The sequence below is a fragment of the Micrasema longulum genome, unplaced genomic scaffold (genome assembly GCF_059751315.1).
Source record: "Micrasema longulum isolate JH-2025_06_02 unplaced genomic scaffold, ASM5975131v1 h1tg002899l, whole genome shotgun sequence".
Classification (NCBI taxonomy): domain Eukaryota; kingdom Metazoa; phylum Arthropoda; class Insecta; order Trichoptera; family Brachycentridae; genus Micrasema; species Micrasema longulum.
The window spans coordinates 1-22,030 of NW_028280018.1; the positions used below are offsets into that span (position 1 = coordinate 1).

Below are 22,030 nucleotides of genomic sequence, written 5' to 3' on the forward strand. Positions count from 1 at the left end.
TTGTTACCTGCTTTTTTTTTTTTTTTTTTTTTTTTATAAAAAAGAAATATTTGCGTTCTTATGATTTACCCAAATATTTAATTTTGAGGGCCATTCTCAACGAGTTGTAAATAACTCACTATTAGAAAATGGAATCAAGTTGGGGTAGAGTGGGATTCGAACGACGGACCTTTGGTCCGTGAGTCCGAGACACTAGCCACGGGACCACAACCCGATTTTTCGTTCTTCATGTTTATTTTCTCTTAAATATAAATAAATAGGTACGTAAACATGTGATTATTAATCAATAAATAAAGATATGTATTTACTTTTTGGCTTTGAGAAAGGCACAGAGTCGTTTTCCGAATCCAATCGGGCGGCGGCGGCGTTCGGAGTATAGGTTCAAATTTAGTGATTTAACAGAAAATAATAACTGAATTTGAATTATTTAATTATAAATTATTGATAAATGAATTATTTTCCGCTGTTATTGCACCTTTCAGCTACTGTACTGCAAAAAATAAACTAATTAGTTGAGAAAGGTATTTTTTTTATGCATTTACAAATATAGCAACTTTTTTTTTAGAAAACAGTATTTTTATTTAAATGAAACAATTTTTAATGTATGGAATCCATTGTATTTGGGGAATTAACTTTTCAGTATACATTTGTTAAAATATATGAATAATGTAACACAGTGAATGCATGAAATTTTTTTATATCTATAAGTTATCTAAATACGAAATAAAATACCTTATCGTCTTAAGCGTTTCACGGAGAAAAACACAAAACCAAACAGTTTACAAATATTTAAATGTAAATAAGATATATGCGTCTGTAAATTAAGAATACATATTTTATTTGAAAACATAAAAACACGTACAGATATTTTATTTCATGTTCTTTGAATTTCTAATAAATTTGTTGAATATTTTAAGTTCGTAAATACTACTTAATTTGACAATGATTATACAAATACAATACAATTATTGCACAAATACTAGGTACAGTTACAATGATTTTCGTATAAATATTAAGTACCAACTTTTACAATATTTGCACATTTACTAGATACTTTTACAATTTTCGTAAAAATAACGATGCTTTAACCATAATTTTTCACACAATAAAGAGATTTAATTTACATGTTTGTTATTTTGAATCAGTTACAAATTTAAATAAAATGGATGTTTTTTGTTGATATTTCTTGATAAAACTCCATAGTAAATGATTATGATAAAATTATAAATAAACTTATCAATAAAAATTCTTGGTTTATATTTACTTTTTATTATTTTGACCAACGAGCGCTTTCGCCTAAGTAGGCATTTTCAAGACTGGCGAATTGTTATAGGTATGTAAACTTCCCTGTCAAAAAATCAAAGTATTGTGCCAACTTTATCTGTCAAAATGTGTATTTCCCACGCTGTTGTATTTCGCCATGTGTTCTTTTTCCACCTTTTAAATAATAAAAGCTTAATCCCAATTTCGGTCCAAAAACTCCCAAAAATGAACCGTTTAGCAAACTAGTTGTAAATATTTATGTTTTCTGACCCCTGTTAAAATACTTATTTGATTTTATCTCCAAAATATGTTAAAAATAGTATAAAAACTGTAAACGTTGTAAACAATTCACCAGTCTTGAAGATGTCTACCAAGGCGAAAGCGCTCGTTGGTAAAAATAATAAAAAGTAAAACTACACCAAGAAGTTTCATTGAAAAGTTTATTTATAACTTTATAAAAATCATTACAAATTTAAAGCCCAGAATAAATACTATTGATTAACTACTACACCTTTAAATTAAAACAACTAATATTGAGTTATTATTTTTTTTACAAAATATCAAAGATTGTACGTAAAAGAATTACACTTTTTCTTTTTTATATTTACAAACGAGATATGGGGTTATTATGAAAATAAAACTTTGTTATTAGTGTTACACAATTTTTATTATTTTACAAGAACACTAATACAGTTTCGGGAGAGTACTCCTCCCATCGACGGGTTCACGTCACGTTTATTTTATTTACATAAATAAAAAGTAATTAAACCTTTAAAACTCACTATTGTTTTGGTTATTTTTAAAATCTGATTACTCGAATAACATTTTAATTCAATAATAATACCATGCATCAAAAAACACATTATACTGATAAATATATGGTTTGAAGAAACGGAAACAGATAAAATAAAAGAAAGTTGTTAAGTAACATATCTACATTTATTTTTTTGTACCTACTAAATTTACTCTACTCCGCCTTACAAATTATACATCTATGCTAAAAATATAGAAAAAATATGTTTACTCTTAAAAACGTTTATTTAAAGATATACATTTTTATAAGCTCGATAGAACAAGACAGTAAAAAAAAAAATTACTTCATGGAAGTGTCATTTAGATAAAAATAATGAAGAGGAAAAATATTTCATAAACATGTACGTATTAGTATTTTTAGCACCAAAATGACATAAATTTACAATAAAATAAGTTTCTTTGTGAAAATTTGATAAATTGTTTTCTTAGTAATACGAAAAAATGGAGATAACTATATTTTTAAGTTTTCTTAAAATACGAAAGAAACATAGATATTTAATAAGTTTTGAGATCATTAAAATATTAATAAATATTTTATGTTAAACATAAGTTTATTTAATTATAAAAATTATTTATACATTTTCATTTGCTTAGATTAATAAAAAAATGTGTTTATCCTAAGTTTTAAGACTGAACATAAATAAATGCAAAGAAGTAATTTATACAAAAGTTCTTGAATAAATCATATGTTGTGCAGGTAGATGAAGAAGATCGCTTCTGGTGTGAAATACACCCAGAACCCCCGGACGAGTGTTTTTGACTCGATAGATATTCCCAAATATTGAAAAAAGAAATCGAGAGAAGATAAGTTCGCCTCACAGTGAAGTGGTTGGCCCATTGACCCATCATATTTGAGGTACAGGATTCGATTTCTGGGAAGTTGGACATAAAATGCATTGATTTTAAATGGTGCGATATTTTATTAGGTACTAATCAAGTTAACTTGTAACAAATGATCAATATACCGTTTAATTGGTGTACCAATGCAAGTGCCCTATGCATTGAATGCATCATTGGGTGCAAATGAGGGTGTGATGATAATGATGATACTTATGATATATTTATTTAAATCGAAAATTTACATAATGTACAATGACATACAAATTCTGAATGTATTTCACGCATAAGATTTAGAAGACAGAAGAATATAGTAAGAAGGATTATTATTTGGTGAAATAGCTAACTAATTTTAATATTTGAAAATAAATATGATTTTTTACTCATCAATATTACAGGTACAAAGTAATGCTAAATTCATATTGATGGCAAAGCTACCCAAAACTATATAAGATAAAATGCTAGTATTTTTATTTTTAACTATTTCGAGTTTTTATTTATTAATTTAATCTTTTGATATTTTGACGTCGTAAATACTTTTGCTTATATCCTGCAGTTCAGGTAAAATATTAAAGACAACCGTATTTTTATTGATAGAAGTGTTGTATTCAACAGATACGCAATTAAGCCTACTATTTGGATCAATTAGACTGCAATTTGAAGCAGATTTTTGCTGGGATCTGCTATTGGAAGGAGATCTCGCGCTGTTGATTTTATTCGATAGATGGTTAAAGTCTTTTAAAGACTCTTTAGATAAAGCTTTCGGATCTGCTGATAGTATGTTGAATGAAGATTTAGATTTTGAAGATGGTGTTTCAATTTTATGTAAATTTTTTGCATTAGTTCTTTGGTTTTGGTTAAATGTACTGGAAATAGATTTTGGTACGGAATTTCGTGATATGTTGCTGTGTAGATCGTTCTGATGTTGATACGCTATTGTTGTTGGTGATAAATCAAGATCATTAGCCGAGTTGGAGTAATTAACATCGAATTTGGTTGTTGCGTTGACGTTTTGAATTGATTTGCTTTTGTTGTTTTCAATCTTCTTGGTCTGCAGGGAGTTATGCTGTTGGTAAGTTGGTGTTGGCGAAGGCGGTCCATCGGAAGAGTTGCTATCTTCTCTCAGCACTGATAAAGGGGATGGATGCGAGAGGGATGGGCGGTGAGCCCCCCCCTCCCGCCACTCTCCTCAGACGAGGGTATTTTCTATCATGTTGGCGCTGTAGGGCTAGAAAATTACCACGTGATTAAAAATCAACCAAATAACATTAGTGCAGCAATGTGTATGTTGTTTCGTTACAACAGGTATAAAATAAAAATTGCAATATATGTATAGTAAATATGATATCGGATGTAAATGTAGAATACTATTTAACAGCCTTATTTATTTTTATTGACAATTTGATTTAATTTACATTTATTGAGTCACAAGAGCTTACTCTATGGGGCCAAATTCCATTGTTGAGTTGTGACGAATAAAAAACAACATGGCATAGCAATGATATTGTACGAAATAAGAATATCATTAAAAATTACATAGACCACATCAATACAACTTTTGATTTTTATCTTTTAATTTTTTGATTTTATTTCTCAATTTTAACTTTTAATTTTTATTTAATCTTTTACTTTTGATTTTAATTTTAACATTTAATTTTAACTCTTAATTTATACCTATTCATATGTACATTTTCTACTTGCATCTAGTTAATTATTGTTGGTTGTGTATTTTTACCAAGAAATATAAATGTTCATGGAAGCAGAAGAGAGGGAGGAAAATAATGTTGGAGCTATACAATGTCTTCTTCCTTTTATGTACTTTTTATTATTATTTTTTTCCTTTTTTTAGAATTTAATTATTTTTTCCCCTCTCCTCCTGCATTCATAATAAATTAGTGTGAAATCTGTAATTTGTCTAACTTTTTTTAATTGTTCTTTTGCACCTTGTTTTAATATAAAGACTGTGTGATTTCCTTAATAAATAAAATAAAATAAATTAAAATACAAAAAGAACAAAGACAAACATTTGATTTTTCTGAAACAGACTAACATAAATATTCGAAAAATGATCACGGAGTTTCTGATTCAAATCTCTCCCCTCAAGGAAATAATATGGCAAATAAAACGACAATAAAATCAGAACCAGAGTGAATAAAATTTTCGTAGATATTAATTGAATAGGCAAATAATTCTAAAAAAAAATAAAAGGCATAAATAATAAAGGTTTAAACATTGATAATAATAAATTTAATATCTAAATAATTAATAAAAACTTGTATGGGGGAAATGACTGTTAAATTGATAAAACTTGACATATATTTTTTTATAAATCAATTTTCATTTATTTTCATAAATGGTACATGTCTTTTTATTCTAATACGAATCTACTTTTAAACATCCAGTAAATTGTAAAACTGCAACTTTCCAAAAAAAATAGACGGTTTGATTAAATATTATTAATAATATCGACATTAGTCTTCTTGTGGGTGCCCACATACACGGAAAAAATGTTTGTTGTTGAACAAGTAAAGCTGCCGAAGGGAGTTTTCTGTATTCTGGTAGCCTTACCATCTTTGTGCGGAAAAAATAGTAGAAGAAACATTCAAATTCTGTCATTTCTTTACAATATTTTAAATAATTGTTTATCTGAGAGAGCTCTTTCAGCCTAATCACAACACGGACTATCTTAATTTTAATACTCTCTCATCGCTCTAATTTTCTTGCCTCCCCTTTTCCAGTAGTTGCTGCTCGACTGTGGAATAATCTTTCCACAAATGTTTGAGACGCCTCCTTCTTTATTTTATTTTTTTATTTTTTTTACTTTTGAGTCAAGATTGAAATGTCACTATCTTAATATTTTGGTTGTTCCTTTACCCTTTTTCTTTCCTTCCCATCCCCTCTCCACTCTTCATAGTAGTGTTATTTTTTTATGTATATTTTTTTTGTTGATCTTTGTTTTTAATTTTGTTTAAAATCATGAGATTCAATATGTCTATGTGCTTGTAATTTTCTTACACTGAACGGTTTGGGTAGGTAGGAAGAAATTGCCTTAAGGCAATATACCCGCTTTTATATGTTTAAATATTGCATATATAAATAAAGTGTTAAATGAATAAATAAAAATAAATAATATGCACTATATTTCATTGTAGAAAAGAGGGAAGTAAATTATTCACTTACTAAAATTAAATTGATTAGACATGATCAATTCGCCGAAATGATTACGAAGCTTTTAAGAAGCTTTGAAATTATTTTTGGAAGCTACCAAATCCGTTTATCCGACAGAACCGATAATGGAGCTACGGATAGAATCGAAAAGCTGCACTTGGTATTTTTATGAATACCGTATCGTACCGAAAAAAAGTATCATGTAAAATAAAAATAAAAAACTTAAATATATAAAGGTGTGCATAGTAATTTTAATTATACAGGTTAATTAAGGTGTGATAAATTAAATTAATTGGTATAGAATGAATAATATATTCTTATAATTTGGTACATCAATAAATTAACAGCTCCTTTTGGAAGTAATTGAAGGTCACCTGGGTAGTTTTCATGAATAAGAAATTTATATTGTTAAACTGTTTCAATATTAAAACATCAAGTAAAATGTCGGGATAAACTTTTACTTAAAATACAAGTCCGATAGTCATTATTTGATACACTAATAATTTATTTTGTAAGTAAAAGTAGTCAACTGGTAGAGTATTTATATATAGTACATTTACTGAATTGAGGCTTGAGATTTATTTGCCACATTCTGGACCCTGGTAAGCATGTTGTAATTCCTACTGTGGGTATCATATTCCGTCCATAATAACAACCGAACTATCACCGAGTGAAATTTTGATTTCATATTCCCAGCGCAATCGCGAATAATTTGTTTTAAAGATCAATAATCCACTGTGTCGTGTTGTCGCATATCAATAATCTAGAAACCACAATAAGTGCTTTCCAGACCACATAATCTGATCCTGCCTGCCGCGAAAGAAGCTCTGAACAATAAGGTGCCAAGAAAACTCAGTACACCTTGTACCTACCCTAGGTAATTGCATTAATTTGTTAAGGGTTCAGTAGCAAAGAATGTAAAATAACGCAAATCCGCGAACCAATAATTCGAGCGTTCATCAGCTTCTGGCTAGTAGCACAATCAACTAGAAAAATTTGTCATCATCACACTGCATTAGTAAGCTAAATGTAGTGTAACTTTATCATTTGGGAGATGTTGTAACGTAAAATAAGTCATAACGACTAATTATGGACGTCGTATATGGTGAACATAGTAAACTTAATTGAGGAAATAAACAAAAGGACACAAAAAATGCCCAACACTGTCTAAGTGGAACGTGAGGTCTGATGCCTGTCAATAGTCTGGCTTATTCTGAATGAGTTTTCCGTAGTTTACTTTTCATAAGCAAATGCAGAAAAATTCCTTAACACTTAAAAGACTGAGCTACAAAATTCTTTCATACGCGATGATGTAACATCGTGTTACCTTAAACAAAGATAGGATTTTCTTAAGTTGAGACATTTTAGGAAAAAAAACGTAGTGACGAATAACAAAATAAATTGAAAATCATTAATACGCCGGTTACATAACTAGCGTGCACTCCGTTAACTGCCAAAACTGACTGAACGAATTTTTTCTTTTGTTTTAGTCTCTTTTACACAGATACAGGTCATAGAACAGCGGCTCTGCCTCCCTTGTTATTAGTTCTATTCTCACGTTTTTTACCATACAGTAAAACATATTTATTGTAGCATCACGACGTTGCTGATATCTTTCACATAAAGTATAGTTTATATAAATCAACTGTATTTAAACATTTTAAAGATGGTGAACGGTAATTCACGATTTTTCGATTATGGTGCTTTCTATTTTTACTTTTGTATGGGTATTATTGTGTTGTACCATATTTACGTGAGCACTTATTTTAAAAATATTTTAAATTGTTATTATTATTATCATTTTTTGCTTATTTTTTTTGAGACAAAAGAATTTTATTGTATTTATTATTTTTATGTTTTGTACCTCTAAAATAAAAAAAAGCATACAAATTCTTTTTCTTTTAAAATCTTATCTGCACACATTGTTAAATTATTTTTTTTACATCTAAATATGTTCTTTGTACAATACTGCTGTGTTATACATAGCATTTATGTAACATAATACTTTTCAATTTAATTTTGAAGTTTTTACATTATATTGAAGTGTTTATATTATTTTTAATATGTATCATTTCAATGTATGTAGAAAATGTAAATGGCACTGCGTGCCATATATGTTAATAAAAAAATAAAATAAATCACATTCATTCGTATAGTTATTACTCGCATAGCTAGGATAACTTTTTTTTTAAATCTAGCATACTTATACAAATTTTACTTTCGAAATACGATGTGGAAATGTCTGTTTGAAGATTTCAAAAAAATACAGCTCCACAATTTAGTTAAATAAGAGAGGGATATCAAGTATCATATCCTATATTGACTAGTCTAACACCACAGCCATACAAGAGCTAAAAAGCCATAGCCGACTATCCCGCCAGATTCTGACACACAGTTAGAGCAATTAGAAGGAACATACCTTTTGCAGTAAAAATATAAGTCTTTTACATCTTCTTATTAATTTTATTACGTTACATCTTTTACATATGTTTCTGCAAGGCAGAAAATAATCCACGATCATTTGTTACATGCAAGCAATGAAAAGTTTTAAATAGTACGAGTATATCTATATATGCGGGAAAACACTTTTGCTACGTTTATCTATTCACCGTGCCTTTGCTTTAGGGAAAATGCTGCGTGCAGGATACGAATTAACACAAATCCTGAAGGGTCATTGTGGATTTATTAAGAGCTATTTGAATAGATTCAAGCTATCCAAGATCAACGCCACCCAGGTGATGATGTCAATCCTCTAGGTTCAAGAATGAATTCCAGGGATGAAAGGGTACATTGTTAGGGGATATTAATAAACGTAATTTAGTATTGATATGTTAAAGGTACTCCGTTACTCGTGCATAAATTATTTCTCAAAGTTGCGAAACTTAAGTAATTACCTTCAAGAAACCTTAATCGTTTTATATTAAAACTGTTCCCTGTAAACGCCTTTACGTGTCTGTTCGTTCGGAAATATTTCAATTAGGTGGAAATGTTCCTATTATGGCGGCGAAGAAAATATTTATCAAGATCATTAATCATATTCAGATATAACGCTTCATCACACTGTTTACAAATCAAAATTATTGGAGAGAAAAATTAATTTCCTATATCGTATTACGCTTAAAATTAAATTTAGAACACGGCTTAGCTGGAAAAATGGAAAATCGTTCATTCAACGCCTCAATAAAATAAAAGATAAGAAAAATGAACGAATTGTATTATTTACAACAATGTTTTGAATATGTCCAAATGTTTGCGGACTGGTTGGATTTCCACCCTCAACTCGTAACTCGTAACTGGTAAAAGAAGAAGTATAAAAATTGTAAAAATGTTTTCAGGCGTTGCCTAGTAGGTGAATTGGTTCAGCCGAATGAATCTCACACATAATAAAAGTTTCGATGATAAAAGTGTTAAGGAAATGTATATGTTTGAACATAAGCAGAATGGTGAATGTAACAATGTAAAAAGTGGCTACTTAAACCAGTCAATGACAGGTGATAAGCCCTGTAAATGCCTAGACTTCCACATGCCTCCTCAAAAATGTTTTCCAAACAAACTGTTGCAACAAATTTAGAATTTACTTTTAGAAAAGGTAATATTAGCGTTCTTATTATTTATCCAAATATTTAGATTTTTGGGGCCATTTTCAACAAGTAGTTAATAACTCATTATTAGAAAATGAGAATCAAGTTGGGGTAGAGTAAGGTTCAAGCCTCGGACCTCTGATCCGTGAGTCCGCAACACTAGCCACGGGACCACAACCCGATTTTTTGGTCGTTATTATAACTATGTTGATCGTTCTACTTTGCAATATATCAATGTTGTGGTCCCGAAGCTAGTGTCGCGGACTCATGGATTAGAGGTCCGAGGTTCGAAACCCACTCTACCTCAACTTGATTTCCACTTTCTAATAGTAAGTTATTTATAACACCTTCAAAATTTCCCATAAATTGAAATATTTGGATAAATCGCAAAACCGTACAAAAAACTTGTTCCTGGACTGGCCGCCGAAGTGAAGGAATGATCACCTTACCTTCATGTAACATATGATCGATATACGCTGCATTTAATGTAACAATGCAGTGCCCTATGCACCATCTAGTTCAGACAGGGGTATGCTTTTGATGATATTGCATATTTAAGTGTCCAGATAAAGGAAATATTAAAAATCAGTCATATCAATAGTTAAGGCTTGCTTGTAGTCAAATATTACAATTAATTTGTATATTTGCCACATTTTATAAATTTATCCACCAGTATCGAGTCATATTCGTCTCTTCGTCAGGACATTAATTACACTATCATTCAAATCCCACTAAACATATTTACCACAGAAGTTGCACAAAAAAGAAACCATCGTAATGGAATACGTGCTTTAAGAAGTACTCGTTGGTTTGAAAAAAAATCACTTAAATTAACCTTTAACATGTCATATGCTATGTAAACGCACCGACTTTCATTAAAATGCGCTCCATCTTCGTTGAAATATTAATTAATAAAAAATAAAAGACGTATTGTCTGTGTTGCACCCCGGGAATAACAGAGGCAAAACCCATCAAAAATCTTTCGCGCCTACACTAAATTTACATGCTTTCGCAAAAAACAAAGGCAAAATTGAACGTAGTTATGCAGAAAGCTGCCAACCATGAAATGTGAAACTAATATAATGGCACTTTTGTGAATCAAATCTATCCAACAGAATATTTTAGACTTTTAACAATTTAAAAAAAAAAAAAATTATTAAGAAAACATAATAAGTATTCAAAAGAACAATTTTCTAACATAAAAGAGACAAATAAATTTTTCATAAATTATGCAAAGATATAAGACATACAAAATGACTGCATTTATCATGTGACTGTGTAAATCTTTTAAAAACTTGGTACATTTATAATGCTATAAATAACACACGTACGCCCCCATTTTAAATATTGCGCTGCTATCTGGTCTCCTGTTTATAAATGAAATATTAATAGAATCGAGTGTTAAAAAAAAATTCGCCATGTCATATTTCAGACGTGGCTAACGGCATAGTAGGCTGACTTTATAGCCTGGACGAGTATCTAAAACAATGTCCTTCAGTTGAACAACCATAACTATTTGGTAATACAGCAATTTAAAATACTAAATACCCTTTTTTACAATACTACATTATTACAATACTACATTATTACAGTAAACGTAACACCTCCATTACATATTTAACGTTTTTATGGATTAACAGGGACTAGATTTGATTTAACGATAAAATTCGCTTAATTCACCATATAATTGTATTAATTTATAAATCATTTGACATAAATATCACATTTTGTATTAAACCTGACGAAAACCTGTAGATAAACGTCCCTCAAAGTGTAAAACACAAATTATGACAAATGGGTCGTTACTTAGAGCATGTATACCAGGGGTATTCAAACTTTATATTTTAATGGTTTAATTAAAAATAATGAAGAAATATTCCATAAATCACAACTTATGACACCAAAACAATTATACGCTAAAACATTACTCACTTATAGATTCAAAACTACTCTTACACTAATGAAAGACATAACCTCCACAATACATCAAATACAAATAATATAATCACTAGATCCTCAACACATGGACAACTTAAACAAATACAAACTAAAACCACTTTCAGACAAAGGGATTTTGAGTATTATTCAATTAAAATTTATAACCTACTTCCACTATCTATTAAAACAATAAGTAACAAGAAAATGTTTAAAAAGGCTATAAAAAAATGGATAGTAGAGCTAGGTAGAAGTAAAATGGATTGTCTCATTCGCCCATACCAAGATTGAATCAACTGCTCCACAAGTGTATAGCTTATGTTAGGTTTTTGTCATTTTCATTGTGTGTTTTGTAATATAAATAATATAGATGTACATAAGTACCTTGTTTTTAAACTGTCTAAATATTTAACAACAAAATTTTGAGTTTGTCTAAATTTTTGTAGACAAGGACTGGATTCAACTCCCTGGGGACCTGTTTTTTTTAACATTTTACAACAGAGATGAACATTTAAGGGAAGGTGATATAGAAGTCTAGGCATCTACAGGGCTTATGACCTGTCAATGGCTGGTTTAAGTGGCCACTTTACACACTGTGTAACATTCACCATTCTGCCTATATTTGAACATCTATATTCCTTCAATTTTTTCATCTGTTGATTTTTCTGAAGTTAAAGAGCTGAAACCTTTATTTATGCGGGTAAGATTCATCTAATTGAATTATTTCACCTACATACTAGGCAACGCCTGAAAATATTATTTTTTCAATATCTATACTTCTTCATGGACCAGGTAATTTATCAACAATATTTTATTAGTCTAAATATTTGTTAATTATCTTCTTTTTTAAGTTAGTCTTCTTTGTTTATTCTCAAATGTAATTTTAAAAAAGTATATAGTTGAGTGTCCTTGGCACGGGAAACCCCAGTAAGGTCACATTATTTTTATTAATAATTATAGTTTGTAAGCAAAAAAGAAGAATAAATAAATAAATAAATAATTTAACAGACAAATTTTTGAAACAGAAATGGAGAACGTATTTGAAAAGAGGAATATGGGAGTATGGGTATTTACAGAACTTGTGAACTGTTATTGGCTGATCCAGTAGGTTACTCAAAGTGTTGAAGATCAAAACAACTGGGTTAAAAATAATATGATAAAACAAAAAAAGGGTTTGACTTTATAAAAAATGAAGTAATAAGAGAAAGGACGGAACAAACTCCGGCGACAATTGTCATCAAGGGGAGGCGATACAGTTGGCTTGGCCATGTGCTGCTGATGCCTCCTGAGAGCCTTAACTACGCTTGCCAACTTTACAAGGCATCAAGTTCTCGTAGTTCTGGACGTCCACTGCTGACTATTTGTCGGCCGTTCGTGTCAGAACTATGGGACGCGATCCTGACTTGGAAGGATGAAAAGGAGTTAGCAGTTGGAGGATCTTCGTGGATACCATATGCTTTTACTAAAAAGCGAATATGGAATGACGATGATGATGTTGTAAAAATGATTTTTAGTAGAGATTTCAGCATTTCACAAAAAACAGCAAAGAGAAAAGTTTACAAAATTTTAATGTTCAAATGTTCAATGGACTGAATGGTTAATTTTACACAGCATATAATGTGATCACTTAAAACAGTTAATGACAGATCATGTGCCCTGCTAATGCCTCAACTTCCATTTTTGTTGCATAGCCTTCTTCTCTGTCGTTCCTCAGCTCAGACGGTCGTGATCGTTGGTACTCTCATTAGCCATTCCATTGGCAAAGCGTCTCCACTCTTTACGGCTCTGCGCCCTCTCCACAGCTCCATATAGGGTCACTCGTGAGGTTGTTTTCACTTGCTCAATCCATCGAACTGCAGCTCTGCCTCTGTTTCTTTGTCTTGGCACACTGCCCGTGGTTATTATTTTCTCCAGATTTTCTGGGTCACGTCTAGCTATGTGACCGAAGAACTGCAGCATACGTTGACAGCATATGGCCATATTATGTTCAATATCCAGTTCTGTATTTTTGATTAAATGTTATTCAATCTTTATAATCATCATCTCTCAAGATAAGGATATTCTAAAATTATTGTTGAGTCACATTTCGGATGATTTTCGCTCGTAATGAGGTAGAAAACTCACCCCAACTCACATGTGTTACAGAGTCCCGGGGGACTCTGCTGTCAGCTTTTCATTTCATTCTCAACACTTCATAGAAGGAAATATATAAGTCTAGACATTTATATGCCTTACGACCTGTCATTGGCCGATTTACTTAAACCAGCTAATAAAAGATCATTCGCCCTGTAAATACTTAGACATTCATATTCCCTACTATAAAATGTTCTTCATTTCCGTTGTAATTTGTTATTTGTAATATTTAAATATTAATAACTCCCAAAGAGATTGAATCCAGTTTCTGTCTACAAAAATTTGATAAGAAAAAAAATTAGATCGCGTATCCTCTCAAATTTGCCGACGCCTGATCCAGAGCGTGTCCTCGTACATATATTTAAATATAAGTATATATGAGTATATGTATGCCGGAAACAACGCCGCGTCTTATAATCCCAGCGTCTTGTAAACCCGTTAAAGGGGATGAAAAGCTTCTACCGCTATTATCTAAGTTTGTCATATTTTGAATTATAGTCCTATGTTGTAGAAATGTGTAGTATTTGTTTCAATTACAAAACCTTTATGAAATTATTTAAACAGCAAAACAAACCCATTCTAATAGTGATAATAAATAGAGAAGAATTCTTTACGAAAATAAACTATCCACAAATGTCTCCAAATTTTTACTTAATAAAATCGAGCCTGCTTTTAACAACAAAAAAAACAATATTGGTAAATTATAATTTAAAATACTATATTAAATAATAATTAAATTGTGTTTTCAATTCAGGTGTTTTACGTTGGAAGAACGTGAAGAAATTTAGATATTCGTGTTAAAGAACATATAAAGTGCCTTCACAATAACGATTTCTCCGAATTTGCAAATAACCTAATCAATTTTATTCATGACTTTAATCAAAATACAAGAGTTAAAATCTTACATACAAATAACAAAGGGTTAAAAGTTAATAATACGGAAATATTTCACATAAGAATGGCTTTAAAAATAGTGTTCCTTTGATCAATAATCAAACAACCTTTCAATATAATCCGTTACACGATTTTCCATTGTAATGGTCACACTAAACCTATTGAACTCACGCCCCTCTCTTCACCCCCTTTCACTTTTTGAAAACTATTTCTTAAGAGTTAAATGGGTTCAAAGAATTAAACAAGAGAATCTTACATGCAAATAATAAAGGGTTAAAAGTAAATAATATGGAAATATTTCACATTAGGATAGCTTTGAAAAATAATGTTCCTTTGATCAATAATCAAACAACCTTTCAATATAATCCGTTACACGATTTTCCATTGTAATGGTCACACTAAACCTATTGAACTCACGCCCCTCTCTTCACCCCCTTTCACTTTTTGAAAACTATTTCTTAAGAGTTAAATGGGTTAAAAGAATTAAACAAGAGAATCTTACATGCAAATAATAAAGGGTTAAAAGTAAATAATATGGAAATATTTCACATTAGGATAGCTTTGAAAAATAATGTTCCTTTGATCAATAATCAAACAACCTTTCAATATAGTCCGTTACACAATTTTCCACTGTAATGGTCACACTAAACCTATTAAACTCACGCCCCTCTCTTCATTTAACTTTTTTTTTTTAACTATTTCTCAAACAACATAAAATATTTTTATAATCTAATCGGTGCATGTTTGTCCTAATCAGTGCATGTGCTTACTAAAATGCTCGTCGTATTGGTTTTGTATTTTTTTGCAATAACTATTGTGAAGGTGAATGGTGGGTTTTGCATGTTGGTTTCATTGGTGTCCTGACGAAAATACGGGTACGTCTCGAAACCAATAGACATAAAAAAGTGGTTACTTACAGATATTTAAAAAAAATATTTAGTAAAATATTTGACCACAAAGTTAATGCTTTAAATATAAATAATGAATTAATCTAATTTAATGTGTGTTAATCTCAGATTAATAAGACGCTATCGCTGTAGAGTCGTCCATACGGACAAAAATCATTCTAAAAATATCAATCACAAAGTTCGCTATAGTTTACAGTAAAACGATGATTATCAGGTCGAGAATCGCATGGTTTACACGTCCGCTGTTAAACTAAAATAAAAAACGATAATCTCAACGCTTTTGTTTTATGCAATATAGTGAAATACCGTCTCTACAACTGCAAAGCTTTACTTCTCTGGGGTTTTTAATAATGTAGTTGTTTTGTTATTTATTTAATTTGTAATAGTAGATAAATACGGCAATAGTTAATGGTTTAGATGTTTAATCCCAGTCAGTGAATAATTCACTTCCCTCTTTTCTCAATCTAATGAAATGCATATTATGTACTTTTGGATGACTTCCTTTCAGCACAAAGATGCTAAGACCACCAGATTACAGAGAGCTCCTTTGGGCAGCTTTTCTCGTTCGGCAACGAGCAAATTTTCCGTGTATGTGGGCACCGCTAGGGAGACTTATGTCCTCAGATGCGGTGTGCGGCATGTGGCGGGCAAGCTCGTTAAGATGTCCATTTGTTGTTTGCGGACAATTGAATAGTTTGTCTCATAATTCCGCCTATGAACTATAGAAGAATATCACCACTTTAGTTAATTTATTTTATTTATTAATGAAAAACAACAGTTGTTAAATAAAAATATGAAAAAATTGTAAATACATCAAGATAAAGTTTTTCACAAATATAATGAGAAACATGTTTACAGAGTGAAGTGAAAAAATAATATATTATATAAGACGGCATAATGAAGGTAAACAACAGTAAATTAAGATATAAATAAACGAAAAACAACAGTACCTCACAAGAAAAGGCTTGACCGAACAATATTGTTAAAATACAAATAATAATTTATACTTCTAATATAAGGACTGAATATTTTACATCCCCCTCCTCGACAAATGATCCGAAACATACGAGCATTAACATTTTGCATAAAACATTGTGTAGAAATCAAATGTTTACAACCAACGTGATGGTTATTCTTTTAAAAGGCAAAACACAATGGTATCAAACAAAACACAAAATTATTTACAACTTACATTTTCACGATTCTTTAAAAAAAAAATTTAAGAAATAAATATTACGACGGGATATATAGTCAGTATATTTCTGAAAATATTATGTAAGTGCGCAAAAACATGTCTCTTTCAAAAAAGTAGTGACAAACATAATTACAATACTAGAAGTAAAGACAAATTAGTGTTCCCGAAATTAAAGCTAAGTAAGGTAAACACATAGTTTGTGGGGCACTGCGTACGCTTCTACAATAATTATGACGGAAAATAAATTAAAAAAAATTATTAAAGGCCTACTTAAAAAAAAAGTCTTTTTTGGAATAAATGAGTAAATGGAAGATGGTAATATATGAAACGGACAATAATATTTCATTTGTGTTAATTTATTTGATTATTTTTAGAATCTGTAGTTATTTATTGAAACCTGACCATCTCTTTGTGGTGGTTTATTTATTTATATACATATATTGACTAACAATAAGCGTATTAATTATACCTTCATTAAAGAAAAAATAAAAAACATGTGTTAACTTAATTGTTTTATGTTTTCAAACTAAACGATTACTCAAGGCATAATTAACTTAATTCAGAATTTAAGAAAAAAAGCGCAAAATTTTTGTGATTTAAAACGTTTTTAGGTATTAATTTTGATAAAACAAAACTTATGTTTTAGAATTCTTATTTAATTGGTTGCTAACATGACTTTTAATTTTTGTTTTGAAGAGAAAAGAACGGACAGAAAACTAAATATAAAAAAATTTGTCAAAAATATATTCTCCGAATTTGTCTACATGACATTTAATTTTAAAGACTTACAATAAATCAAAATGATACTTGTAACATAAATGCAATTAAATTTTGGAGCGCAGAAAATGTTCTTTGGAATGTCTTTAACATTTTGATTTATTTTTTTATTTGAAAAAAAAAGAACAACTAATGTCAACTTCTTATATTTCATTCACCGAACTGTATTCTTTATCCGCCTGGACACGGACTAAACTATGGTTTGTTAAAATATTTATTTACCTGCAGTAGTTTGGGGCTTATAGAGTTCGGCGGGCGACTCACCAGCGGCCCCTTGTTTCCGGTTGGGAGGCCTACCAGGGTGGTTGTAGTAGTCTCAGAGGCTGTGGACTCCCTCTTGTGGTAAATATTCGTGGGCTGGCTGTAAAGTCTTAGGGGATGGACAAAAGGGTTAAGTTAGTAGCGGAAATAATTCAACTTTTCATGAAATGAAGACAAAATATACATTTTAAACTAATTTCCAGTATTCAAAGCTTATTTTATTGAAATATTTATAAACAATGGCTGGTTTTCTTAAAACAGCCAATGACAGGCAATAAGCCCTGTAAATGCCTTTACTTTTTTGTTTTCTTTTAAAAAATGTTCCCCATCACAATGTTTTTTTCAATAAAATAATTAACCCAGGATAATCTCACCAGCAGTAATGGTTTCAACTATTTAACTGAAGAAATATGGATATTCAAACATAAGCTGAATGATGAATGTTACACATTGCGTAATGTGGCCACTAAAACCAGATAATGACAAGGTTTATCAAATGCGGCGTAGATTGATCATTTGTTACATTAAGGTAAGGTGATTAGTCTTACGCTACAGGTTGCAGTCTAGAAATAATGAAATATTTAGGTTTAAAAAAACCTTTATGTTTAACGTTAACTTTGACAGGAATCGAATCCAGGACCTCAAGAATGGTAGGCGAACACGTCAACCACCACACAACATAGCGGACTTGTCTCTATTCGATTTATTTATAAAGGCTACGATCTGAGAGCAGCCATCGAGCTTAAAACACTAGTTCAGGTTTCTGGTTCTATTTCACAAAAAATATTATATATTTCATGATTTTAATAAATTCGTTAACTTTCATAATCTGGAACATTCTTAATTCTGCCTATTTTAGATATCAGGAGAATGACAGGCATAAATTCAGTTTATTTCATTAAAATATATTTATTTCATTAATGTTAAATATTTATTGCATTCCATTAAAAATGAAGAAAAAACTGTCTCCTTTCATGAAAAGTTCGTGCAACGTAAGTAAAATAAATAAAAAAAAAACAAAATATGTTACATAATTTTATTCAGCTAAAAATATTTTTGGTACAGTTACATTAATATTTTTTTTAGAATTAAAAACATTATATTTTATAATTTTGATAATATTACGAAATCTAATGTAAATACATTTAAAAGCTTAAGTACATTCATAATTTTTTTGAGAGGTGACAATAATGTGTGTCTATAATTTTGAACAACACTTTAAATGTTATATATATAAGTCAAGGACGTATAATCAAACAGACACGTTAAAAGCGCGTGAAAGGTGGCATTTCAATTCGTGGGTAATTGCCCCCCCTTGCCTTTATTTTATAACAGACTTTCGTCGTATTCAGACGGGACTCTACGAAGAGTAATGGCGTCGCGTTTGATGAGAAAATGATTTAATTTTACACTGCAACTTGAAAAACAGCACAGGTACGTTGTTCCACTAGTAATGTTTTCTCACTAATGAAACCATATATATTTTCTAAATCCGATTAATGACCTAATACATTCTACCTTAGAACATTTATTTAGCATACTTAGTGAAAATATACAGTGCCCAATATGTTTAGTGATATTTTGAGTTTGTTTATTTGTGTATTTTTTAAATTTCTTTACTGTTTTGCAGAGAGGTCATAATAATATTATGCTTTATTTTATTATAAATGCCGATTTTTTTGGCACTGAACTCAACTGAACTGAATTTAGTAGATAATTAGTTTTTTAAAAGAATTAAAAGTAAATAATTTAAGTATAAAATAATAAAACTGCCAGCTGTTAGTTTGTGTCGTATCTATGGTAACTTTTTTTAAGAGGACTAACAAATCGGATAAATTCCGAAAATATCGAAGCGAAGAAATATTTAAGATATTTTTTTAGCTTAACACAGGTAAATATTAAATATTTGCTTCTGGTTAGGACTAACAACATCCAGTTCATGTTTCTGAAAAATCGTCTTTCAATGTTGAGCAGATTTAATATTTTTACAATACAAAGTTAAGGACTTCATACCTTCACCATGACGATATAATTGAAGCAATGATTCTATTAATGATTTGTCAGTGCACAAAAATGTTTTAAATTGTTAATATTGGAGTGTGCATAAATTTTGTGGATCTTTTTAATAAAAATACGGCTTAGTTTTGAAAAAATGATAACAATTTCATAATTCAATATACATTACATCAACGTATTTTTTTTTTCAATAAATAAATATTTACGTTCTTGTGATTTACCCAAATATTTCAATTTTGGGTTTCTCGAGTTGGGCCATCTCGTTTATCCAACTTTTGCCATTGCAGTAGCTGACTGTCAATAACAATAATTAATGCTGTGCAATAGTCTTCAACCCCTGTATATAATCGCTTGTCGCTAGGTAGGTTTTTTGCTCGACCAGTATGGACACCTAGTCACATGCTCGGTCGATTGAGCACTTGCTATTGCGTTGAGCCAGTTACTATGGACAAGCCCTTAAGAATGATTCAAAAGCAAGTAAATTTGGTTCCGAACGAATTGAAGTCGAAAAACAGTGAAAACTTATTCAAGCCCCTTATATGTATTTTCTCTATCGCTTGTTAGCAGACACTTTTTGTGCTACAAGAGTGTTCAACGTCTTGGATGAACATATTAAGTTCTGCAAAATAAAGGCCATGTTCATAAATATATTTTGTTGAAAGAAAGAGACCACTGTATGAGATTGCAGCGCGAAAAAATAACTGTAGCAATGTTTTATGAAAGTAGTTATACTATATTTTTATTTTATGTTTTTAACTTTGTTTATTTTTATTTTTTATTTTTTTTAATTTACAATATATTTATGAAACATTTATTGAGACACACATCCCAACTCCATGGAACCAAATACCTGTGTTGAGATGGGACGAATATATGTAAGACAGTTTTAAAACATACATTTCACCATTTATATTATACATAACAAACACATCATTAAAAGATATATGGCACATAAACATGTAAAATAACACACTTAAAAAAAATTGAAGTACATCAAAAAATAGAATTTAAATAAACCAATTCAAATACTTAAAAAAACCATTTAGGAGTTTCTCACTCAAATCCTTCTTCTAAGGAAGATGCAGTCCTGAAACTCTTTTTTGAAAATAGATTTTGTCCTTGAGAGCTAAACACGCTTTTCAAAATATTAAAGGCTCTCGGTGTGATAAAGGAGAGGTGTCTCTGAGCAAAAATCGTCCCGGTTTTTAGTTTAACATAATTCATTCCCAGGGAAAACCTCGCACAAACGTTTTGTTGAGAATTCTCCTTATTGTTCGACCAGAATTGTGTCTGTGCCTCTTTTAAGTAAAGTTGCTTTACATCCAGTATCCCCTCATTACTAGAGCAACTGTTCTGACTGATATGTTGGAGGATGCCGAAATATGATTCTTGTTTAAAGATGGATGTCACACAATCTCTCCAGCAGCTATTTCATAAGTCACAGTGGATTGAAGCAGAGCAAAGTACACATTTCTGAGAGTGCCAATGTCCAAAATGTCTCTTATAGAACAAAAATATGGCTCAGCTTTCTTAACCTAGAATTCAGTGACTGGACTAAGACCTCCCATCGTAGATTCATATCAATGATAACACCAAGATATTTTATAGAATCTACCCTTTTCAAAAGTTGACATGCGTTACCAGAGTTAATTCCCAGAATAAGCGCACTCCTTAATATTGTACTATGATTTAAACATAATTTAGGTATTTTGTTTTATCAATATTCAAAATTAATGTTAACACAATAGTTTGGTTTTCGAAAAACAGATTTTCTGTCACCAGCCTGAAATAACAAAACCGTGTCGTAGGTAAACTATTTTTTTTCCGCCATTACTCAATTCACATAGGGAATTCTCGTGGAACCAAAACAGGATTATCTTCTTTTTAAAAAAGTATTCAGTACTATTTTTTAGACTGTTATTCTTCACATTGTTATTTCATAATTTTACTGTTTTTTTATTTAAATTATTATGACACAGCACGGGCACAGATCAAAAATTCGTAATAGGTTAATGAATATATGTAAAATGTAACTTAATTTATATAAATAAATAAATATACTTTTTGGATGAAGCTAGTGTAAGAATATCGTGTCTATTTATTATATGTCAGTGACCAAATTGAAAAAAGTGAATCGTTAATTTTACAAAACATATATTAAAAAATTATATTGACTTTTTTTACAACGCTGAATTATGAAATAATATCTACCGGTTTCAGATGTTCGGACTCATACACATAATAATGAA

The 22,030-nt window shown here is 30.3% G+C and overlaps 1 protein-coding gene across 1 annotated transcript in view; it reads right to left on the reverse strand.

The window, feature by feature from the left end:
- Nucleotides 1–3,432: 3,432 nt before the first annotated feature.
- The window catches only part of LOC148271399 (uncharacterized), a 37,546-nt gene continuing 18,948 nt past the window's right edge, over nucleotides 3,433–22,030 (reverse strand). Inside the window, exons 3-4 of the mRNA XM_088241435.1 lie at nucleotides 17,727–17,874; nucleotides 3,433–4,141 (exon numbers count right to left, since the gene is read on the reverse strand). Coding sequence (XP_088097561.1) covers nucleotides 4,103–4,141; nucleotides 17,727–17,874 — 187 coding nt within the window. The 3' untranslated portion in view covers nucleotides 3,433–4,102. The remainder of the gene's footprint in view (nucleotides 4,142–17,726; nucleotides 17,875–22,030) is intronic.